The sequence below is a fragment of the Nannospalax galili genome, unplaced genomic scaffold (assembly GCF_000622305.1).
Source record: "Nannospalax galili isolate Female #2095 unplaced genomic scaffold, S.galili_v1.0 scaffold589, whole genome shotgun sequence".
Classification (NCBI taxonomy): domain Eukaryota; kingdom Metazoa; phylum Chordata; class Mammalia; order Rodentia; family Spalacidae; genus Nannospalax; species Nannospalax galili.
In genome coordinates this window covers 4,228,371-4,238,480 of record NW_008360324.1, presented here as the reverse complement: position 1 = coordinate 4,238,480, position 10,110 = coordinate 4,228,371, and the positions used below count along the sequence as shown (strand labels likewise).

At 43.5% G+C, this 10,110-nt stretch overlaps 1 protein-coding gene across 1 annotated transcript in view; it reads left to right on the top strand.

The window, feature by feature from the left end:
- Nucleotides 1-10,110, top strand: part of Galnt8 (polypeptide N-acetylgalactosaminyltransferase 8) — a 43,304-nt gene that overhangs the window by 19,849 nt on the left and 13,345 nt on the right. Inside the window, 7 exon segments of the mRNA XM_008825512.1 lie at nucleotides 2,732-2,734; nucleotides 3,353-3,448; nucleotides 3,451-3,523; nucleotides 4,294-4,335; nucleotides 4,337-4,366; nucleotides 4,368-4,484; nucleotides 5,265-5,379. Of these exon segments, the coding sequence (XP_008823734.1) occupies nucleotides 2,732-2,734; nucleotides 3,353-3,448; nucleotides 3,451-3,523; nucleotides 4,294-4,335; nucleotides 4,337-4,366; nucleotides 4,368-4,484; nucleotides 5,265-5,379 (476 nt within the window).

Genomic DNA, 10,110 nt, shown 5'->3' with positions numbered 1-10,110 from the left:
AAAATTTATCCATCATTTTAGAACAATAGCTGGTTGTCTCCCTTAGCTACAGGTGGGCACTGCAGTATTGGAGACCAAGATTTGAAGTCTTACATCTGAGCAGCACTTTCTGATTAGGAACAAAATCATCAATGAGAAAGAATTGTCTAACTTTTTATATGGACTTAGGCCTAATGTCTGGGATAATCACCATTTGTTATCTGAGCTTGATTGGAAAGGGGTTGTTGCTTAGGCGTTTGGGCCACTGTGGGCATCTTCTGGAGGGACGAGTAAAGGGTGATGTATTGGGTCTATTTGTGCTGGCTATGTTTAAATTTCATAAGGCCACAAGTAAATTTCATCATCTCAGTTGCACAGATGAGGAAAGAAGACCCAGAAAGACCACGGTGTGGCCAAACTGCATGGTGGGTCAGCGTGGAGGTGGGGTCAGGCTCAGAACCATGTGACTCCTAAGCTACCCCTGCCCTGAGCATGCACTGTGAAGAAGACTTGAGGGTGAGGCAGGTGGAGTATCATGGAAGACCTCAGACCCCAAGAAGGGATTCAGAGCTTCTCCTTATGAGGAAGCAGCTGAATTTTCCAGGTAAGGAAGACTGGAGAAAAGAGAACGTGGAGTCTGAGATTATCTGCAGAGGCAGCAAATCTCATCCCCAGGAAGCCCAGCCCCAAGTCTAGCTCACTGAAATAGGGCACATGGGGAAGAGGCAGACAGTAGACCTGAGTTCTTGTCTTTTTTTCAGAAAGGGGCTCATGTAGCTCAGGCTGGTCTAAAACCTACTATGTAGCCAAGAATGACTTTGATCTTCCTGTCTTCCTCTCCCAAGTACTGGGATTATAGGCACGTCCACCATATCCAGTTTATTCAATACTGAGGATGGAACTCACGGTTTTCTACATGCTGGGCAACCACAAAGAGTGTAGTCTAGGCTAGCCCACTGTTTCATCCTTCCTGTTTAGCACTTGGTACTGGTGTGTACCACCAGGATGGGCCCAAGTCCTTGCTGCCTAAATCATAACCCTAGCTCCTACTTTCTAAGAGCTACATTGTTAAGAAACTTCTTGTGATCTGTTTTCCTTATATGCAAATGTGGTTGTTGATATTAACCACCTGGTGAACTACAGTGAGACTTAAGCAAGGTACAAAAGACAGCTAACAGTACTTTTCCAAACACCATACATGTTTGGGCTATTTTAATCATGGCAGTAAGTGACCCTTTGTGGGAAGGAAATGCTTTTTCTCAGTTCCAGAGATGTGCACATGTAGGGCACTGACTGGTTTAGGAGTTTGCTTCAGCATCACACAGTGGGTGACAGAACTGACTTTCGACTGTAAACCTCAGCGTCCAGAGCCCTTGCTCTAACCACTGTGCTCAGTGAAACAACAAATGGATCCCATGCAGCCTTTAACAACACCATCACCTCCCGGCAAGCATTAGATTTTAGTTTATTAATTTTAGGTTCCAGATAAAAAGAAATTGGGATTAAGTTACATAACCAGAGATTTGCGCTAATGGTAAAGAAGATTTTTCTAAGTGCTGACTATGAAGTAGTAGACGGTTGACGTATCACTTGGGATATTTAAGGACCAGGGGAGTTATCGTACCTTCAAGTTCTCTGTAGAACGAGGGGAACGGAGTACTTGTCATCTTCCTTTACATACGTTCCTTTCCCATTTTCCAGTGTAAATAAATGAAAAATGGGAAGTCACAATTTATAGAGCAAAATTCCATTGGAAACTGTGGAAAAGAGATCTGTTTCATTTATTTCTGGGCATGGAGACTGATACTAACTTGTACCCCTGGTTTTGCTGGCAAGAAAGGGTCAGCAAGATGGCTCAGTGGACAAAGGTGCTTGTCTTCAAGCCTCATGACCTGATTTTCATCCCCAGGAGCCACATGGTGGAAGGAGAAAACCGACTCTTGTGGGTTCTTCCCTGACTTCCACATGTGTGCCACGGCACGTGTGAACTCTTCTGCAAATAAATAAATACATAAATAAGTAAATAAGTGACATGGGGTAAATTTTAGTGCTAGAGCCATGTAGGTGTTTATTCCCGGCTCTAATTACTCCAGGTCTCACAAATAGACTCATCTTTTGATGACAAGCTGTGTACATGATTCCTGAGGCAGTGTGTGCTTAAAGATAATACTACATGCCGCCATTACCTGGATATGTGAGTTGGAAAAGTATCTCATCCTCTCGGTGCCTCAGTTTCCCTTCATCTGTAGAATTTAGATACTTTAGTGTTATCTCATTGGATTCTTTAAGTGGTTAACTAAGAAAACTAATATCATCATTGATGCTTGTAATAACAGCACTTGAGAGGTTGATGCAGAAATGTTGTATATTTGAGGCCAGCTTGGGCTGTAGAGGGAGACCCTGTCTCAAAAAGCAAGCAAACAAAAAGCATAGATTTTCTGTGGATAACTCAGGGGCATTTGGTTAGTTACTTTAATTAATTGATTAATTTATTGTAATGTGTATGAGTATTTTGTCTTCATGTAAGTGTACCTGTGTTGTGAAATGCCTTCAGAGGCCAGAATAGGGCATTGAATCTCCTGGAACTAGAATTATAGACTTGTTAGCTGCCACGTAGGTCCTGGGAACTGAACCTGGGTCCTCTGTAAGAGCAGCCAGTATTGTAACCCCGGAGCAATGTCTTCAGTCCCTGGTTAGTTATTTTACACACTGCTTAGCGATGTGCGTGAAAGCTGTTTTCAAACATGCAAAGGAGGTACAGCTGGTAGGCTGGGTGAACAAAGGCAGAGACACGCTTTATTAAAAGAGAGGGGAGAGAGGAAAGAAAAAATCTTATAAACAACTGGGAAGAGTGAGTCTTGCTTACACAATATTGAGAGTAAATTCTTTAGTTAGAAGCTAAAGAATAAGTCTGTACATTTGTCCTGGTTATTACTTCAATTGAACGAGTCACAATGTCTAAACCAAAACAATTTCAGTTTCTCTGTTCTCCAGGAAGCCTTGGGCATCCCTGTGGACATTTTCCAGGCTGTCTACAAACTTGTTCATTAGTGTTACAACCTTAGTTTATCAGTCCAGGTGTCCCTGCTCATTTGCATATGGATTTCCCGATACATAAAATGCACTTCTAACAGTGCCTCATACCTCTTAAGCAGGATTGTCATTCAAGAATCTGGAAAGGAAATGAGGAATTATACTAATTGTGAGGGTGGAAGGGGAAGAGGGTGCAGAGGTTAGACTATTTACATCCTTGGTCAAGGTTCTTAAGTTCTACACTGGAGTGGTCCATGCATTATCATGGCACAGTATAAGATTTCTGCATCACATTAATTTTTGCACTCAGTATTTCTATGGTTTTGTGCTTGATTCGCAGAACTAAAGGAACACTTGGATGAGAAGATTAAGCTTTGCAACCAGAATTATCCAGATCTATTGAAAACCATATGACACTCAAAGAGAAGAGGTCTCGCAGTACTGGTCACAAAGCTGCCATGGCTGATGTGGTCGCCATCTCGGATGCTCATGTTGAAGTGAATGTTGGGTGGTTAGGTTCCAGGACACTGCTGCTTCCAGGAAAGGGCATAATTGAAGTGTTGTACATGGCAAGACAGGATGGTGTGGAGACAGGGAATTCTGACCAGATCTTGAACAAAGGGAAACTTTAAAGACAGAAGGGATTCCAGTTGGGTGAGAAAAACAGTATAAATTGGACGTGATGGCACATGCCCATAATCTCAGCATTTGGGACATAGAGGCAGGAGAATCACAAATTCAAGGCATACTAGTGAGATAAATTGCATGCACACAGTCGGGGGAGGGAGAGTTGAAATATTGACAACTAGACCCTGACCCTGACTTTGTTGAATTTTGTAACTTTGAATAAGCCACTTGAATAGACATCCGAATCTTTATCTTTAAAATGTGGAACATAACCACTAGTAATTCCTCTAGTTTTCCTACCCCTTCCATGACATGAAAGATAAAGATAACATGGACAATATGAAGAATCACTGGAAAACAGATACCACTTAGAAACAGGGATAATATAAACGCAGGAAGACTACTGAGCCTTGATTTACCGTGGCTTAGATGTGGTACTTGAGTACTAGTTTTACATCTTCTCTTGACTGGGTCAACGTTAAAGTCCCAGTTATCTCAAAGGCTAAAGAAATTCTCTGCACTCTGGAGAGTCCTCACTTCCTGCCTTAAGCAAGAAGGCACTCAGTGTCAGGGTGAGGTTCATGCAGCGGCTCTCTCTACCCCATCTGCTGCTCACCTGCATAACCAGGGGCTTACTATATATTCTTCTTCCAGGGCTGAGCCCATCGTGGCTTGGATTCAGGAAGACCGCACCATGGTCTCCTGTGTTTAACAAGATTAACTTTGAATTTCGAACTGGAGGAGTACGATGTGGCAGTGGACAGGTTTGACTGGGAGCTGTGGTGCCGCTATGATGGTCTGCCACAAGCTTGGCTGGATCTGCATGATGCCACTGCTCCAGTGACGTAAGCCTGAGCAGACTCTGGGGAGTTAATGGCACGTGGGAAAGTGAGGAGGAACTGTTTGGGGCTTGTCTATCTTTGGTGGCAGTAATGGAAATGGGGTGGAGGAGTGGAGGAGCTGGGGTAAAGGATAAAGAACAAGAAAAACAAATGACAACAGTACAACAATAGAGGCTGGAGAGACGACGCAGCAGTTAGGAGCACTGGCTGTTCTTGCAGAGATCCTGGGCTCGATTCCCAGCACCCAAGGCAGCCAGCAACCATCTGTAACTCCAGTTCCAGGGGATCCGATGCCCTCTTCTGACCTCTGAGGGCACTGCATGACATGGGTGCACTTACACGCATGGCAATACACTCACACACATAAAAATAATGAATAGAATATTTAAACAACAACAAAAAACAATAACAACAATAAAAAACCTGACGGCTGACCCCAGATTAGAAATCACAGACATTTGGCACTATTTTGGGATTTGCAGACAAAAAAATCAAACACTAAGTAATGTTTTGCATAGCACTTGGGGCATTTCAGGCACTATCAGGCTATGAAGAAGAGGAAAAGAAGCCATTCCAACAGCATTTGTGAAGGGAAGTGATGATGGGTTGGACAAGCAACAGTCACACACTCTCGGTCCAGCTTAAGCTTAAGCACAGCCCTGAGGATAAGAGGATATTCAGAGATCTGAAGACCCAGGAAACTTGGGCCTCCTCACCCCTCCCCTCCATGCTGACCTGTTCCTCAGATTGGGCTCAGTAACCTTCTTGCTGTGTGCTCTGTAGGAGTTCGTCCATCATGGGCATCATCACTGCCAACAGGCTCTTCTTGGGAGAGATCGGGGCTCTAGACGATGGGATGCTGGTCTACGGAGGAGAGAACGTGGAACTTAGCCTGAGGGTGAGTACATTTCCTTCTTCTCTATGGGACAAAGAGAAGGGGACATAGTGGAAAGTAGTAGGAATTCTGGAATCCTAGAATCCAGCTGAATGCCATCAAGGGATGGACAAACGGTCATGTTTCCAGGTCAGTAGGCTGAAGAGCAAGTGGTAGACAGTAGGACTTCTGGAGTGGAACTTTCTGACGCAGGCCTGTATTCTATGACCTGAGGGGGTTGGCGGTAAACAGTGGAGCTGAGGCTATGCAGACGTTCCTCTTTCCTCTTCAGCTCATCTCCTGGGATATACCATCTGTGTATCAGTAAGTACAGAGAAGGGCAAAGAGAGTGAGCTTTTCCCTTCTCAGGACCACGCCTGAACGCTGTGTATACGGTTTCTCCTTACAGTCCATAAGGACCTAGTCACATGGTCACACCTATATGCAAATGAGTCTGGGAACTGTGGGCTTCAGCTATGGTCATAAGTCCAGCTCTTCCTCATGTCACTGGAGATTTAGAACAGAGTAGATGTTGGGGTGAAATGAGTCTCTGGTATAGATGAGACAGTATAATTGAAAAATAATTCTTCGCTGGGTGTGGTGGCGCACACCTTTGATCCCAGCACTTGGGAGGCAGAGGCAGGCAGATCTCTGTGAGTTCAAGGCCAGCCTGGTCTACATAGTGAGTTCCAGGCCAGCTGGGGCTACAGGGAGACCCTGTTTCAAAAAGGCCAAAAAAAAAAAAAAAAAAAAAAAAGAAAGAAAAGAAAAAAAAAAAGAATTCTTGTATGCATAATATACAGGCCTGATTACATTGTTGTTTTATTATGTTTATATTGTGGCTGGTGCTTCCTGCCCACTAAAGTTTTAGGCAAATTGGGCTCAACCCTGATTGCACAACTTTGGACCCACAGCCATCAGTATTTCTTAGTTTGTTGTGTTGTGCCTGGCTGCCCCTTTCTACTTTTACACTGGCTGTTCCCACCCTCCCATCCAGCAGGACAACTCTACCCTTTCAGTTTTTATAAGAAATCTACTTATTTTAACACGTGGAACTTGAATTTCAATTTCTTTTCTTTTTTTCATTTTTTTGAGACAGGGTCTCACTCTGTAGTCCAGGCTGTCCTGGAACTCATTATGCAGATTAGAGCAGCCTCAAACACATGGCAATCCTCCTGCCTCAACCTCCCAAGTGCTGGGTTTATAGGCATGAGCCACCAACCTGACTTCATTTAATGTTTTACTTTTTTATTTTTTGAGACATGGGCTCCTTGTAGTCCTGGCTAGTCTGGAACTGACTGTGTAGACCAGGCTGACCTTGAACTTGTGGTGATCCTCCTGTCTCTGCCTCTTGAGTGCCAGGACTGCAGGTATGTGCCATCACATCTGGTGACTATGGACTCTCAGCAGCGCTGGGCAGGGAGCTCAAGGCCTCATTGTGTTGGGCAAACGTTCTACACTGGAGCTACATCCCCAGCCTGACTGTGGGATTTTAAAATCAGCTTTTCTAAAAATACAGGGAGTGTCCAGGGAAAGTCCTCTTTTCCCTTCGATTGATAAAACAGTTCTGCTCAGGTCCAAGTGGCTTGGTTTATGTGTGCAACTGTACCTTTTTCGTCTGTTTTTTTTTTTTTTTTTTCTTTTTTTTTTTTAATCTTTTTTTTTTTTTTTTTTTCACTCTTTTAATTTCCCCTTTCTTCAACAGAAGCAGGCTTCAGCATTCCAGGGGCTTTGCTTCTTCCATCCGTTTTTTTTTTTTTTTTTTTTCCTTTTTTTTTTCAAGTCAGTTTTCGTTTTTAGTTGACACCTAATGAATGTCCCCATCTGTACAGAGTAATGTGCTATTGTGATTCATGGATACATTGTGTGATGATCAAATAACTAGCAATCCATCACCTTAAACCTTTATCATTTCCTTATAGTGGGAGCATTCAAAATCCTCTTCCGGGGCTGGAGAGATGTATCTGCAGTTAAGAGCACTGGCTGCTTTTGCAGAGAACCTGGGTTTGCTTCCCATCACCCACATGGCTACCAACAAGCATCCAGAACCCCAGTTCCAGGGGATCTGATGCCCTCTTCTGGCATCTGTAGGTATTGCATCTCAGTGCCACACACACACTGGGAAAACACACATGCACATAAAATTGAAATAAAAATTAATTAATTAAAAAATCCTCTCCCAGGTATTTTAAGATTTATAGTGACTATTGTTAACTATATTCATTCTGCTATGAAATACAGCACCAGAACTCATTTCTCCAAACTGTAAAATTACCCATTGACCAATGGCTGCACATCCTTGCTTCTATACCTGGTAACTACCTTCACCTCTCAACTTCTATGAGATCAACACTTTTCTTTTTAGTATTTTCTTCATTATTTTTATTTTATGTGTATGAGTGTATTGCCTGCATGCATGTAAGTGCGCTGTGTCCTGCAGTGCTCACAGAGGTCAGAAGAGGGCATCGGATCCCCTGGAACTGGAGTTACAGATAGTTGTTAACTGCCATGTGGGTACTGGGAACTGAACCCAGGTCCTCTGCAAGAGCAGCCAGTGCTCTTAACCACTGAGCCATCAACCTGAGATCAATAGTTTTAGACTCCTCATATGAATGGGATCATGTGGTATTTGTCTTTTTGTGCCTGGCTTGTTTACTTTAATATCATGCTTTCTGGACTCATCCATGTTACCAAAAATGACAGAATCATATCCTTTTCATTGCTAAATAGTATTTCCTCCCCACCCTACCTCTCTGTTTTCTTTATACACTCATCCATTGATGGACACCTTGCCTCTTCCATACCTTGGCTGTTGTGAATAGTGCTGTAATTCAAATGCAAGTGCAAGTCCCCTTTGATGCCATTCTTGCATTTCCTTTGGATCTCTACTTAATAAGGGGATGGCTGGTGCCATAGGAGTTCTATATCTATGGGCCTAATAATTTACACTCCTATCCCAGTGCATAAGAATCATTTCTTCAGGCAATATTTGTTAGTTTTGTTCTTTTGATAACAGATGTTCAGACCAGAAAGAGGTGATACCTCATGGTTTTGATTGGCTTTTCCCCTTGGTTAGTACGCTCAGCATTTCTCAGCACTTGTGGTAATCACTTCTACAATATGGACATACTCTAGGCAGGTGAATTTACTTAACCTTTCAACCAAAAAGTTAATCTTATCTTAGTTAGTTTATAATGTAAACAAACTCACTGAGCCTTGAGCTCTCCTTGTAACCTAAACATACAGCTCGTGGCACTTCCTCATCCTTGGCCCCAAACAATGTAGGCATATGTGTATGCTTTGCAAGTAACAACTATAATTCCATTTATGTTGCAAACAACAGGGATTAAATGAATAATGTCCATTTGTAGTTGCGTGTCTGGTATTCTAGATCAGTAGGGGCCAGAAAGGACAAATTTCCTGGTGAGACAAATACGTCCACTTTTCCCTTCTGCATTTCATGCTGGAAACACTGTTTCAATAAGAGTCAGCCCTTGTGCAGAAGTGAGAGAATATCAAAGGGACAGGTCCCTTGAAATGGATCCTCAGAGTCAGGCTGTCTTTATTCAAACATCCCTTGCAATAGGACATTGCATAATAAGTGCCACAAACACTGTGAGGTTCTGTTTTTCTCTAATAACAGAACTTGGAGAACAGCAGAGTGGAACAGAGTGCTTTTTCTGACATCTAGTGGCCTCATCGGTGATGGTGTTCCTGGACGTGTGTGGATGTGGGTGATGGGCAGGAAAGACGCCAGCATGTAGGTAGCACCTGTATTTCAGGCTCTGGGCCACAGTAACATGTGTGCTGCCAGGGTTCCAGATCCAGATGCTACATACCAGCTGACAAGCACAAATACGCTATTTAAATGAGGAAAAATAACGCTTGCATGCTCTGCATGACAAGGGTTACATTTATGGAAAGTATTAGGGTAGAAGGTAATGCGAAGTTATCCATTGTTATATCCATAGGCTTCATATCTATGGAAGGGATGAGAAGAGAGGGGGAGAGGGAGAAAGGAGAGAAGGAGAGAAGAAGTGAAGAAGGGAGGGAGAGAAGGAGGGAGGGAGTGAGGGAAGGAGGGAGGGAGGGAGAAGTGACAGTCACCTGGGATAGCAAAACTAGATGTGGTGGTTCACGCCTGGAATCCCAGCCCTCAGGAGGCTGAGGCAGGGGGATTGCTATGAGTTCAAGACCAGCCTAGGCTACAGAGTGAGAGACCCTGTTTCAAAGAAATAAATAGTGAAATACATAACCAAAAAATTAGAAATAGTGCTGGGAAGATGGTTCAGTCAGTAAATTGTTAGTCACGTAAGCATGAGGACTTGAGTTAGAATCCCCAGAACTCATGTCCAGGCACTATGGTGTGTGCCTGTAACCTCGCTTTGGAGAGGGAGGTAAGGTGGAAACCAGGGGATCCCTGAAGTCAGCTTAGCTCAACTGACGCCCTTCAGGTTTAGGGAGAGGCCTTGAAAGACGCCCAGTGCCAACCTTGAACCTCTACCTGCACACAGACTCATACACATATGTGCCTAATCACAATACACATAAGCAAGAATTTTAAAGTTAAAAAATAAATAAACGGGCTGGGCGTGGTGGCACACACCTATAATCCCAACAGGCGGGAGGGGGAGGCAGAGGCAGGCAGATCTCTAAGATCCAGGCCATCTGGTCTATGCAATGAGTTCCAGGCCAACTGGGGCTACAGGGAGAACTTGTCTTAAAAACCAAACCAAACCAAACCATAAATAAATA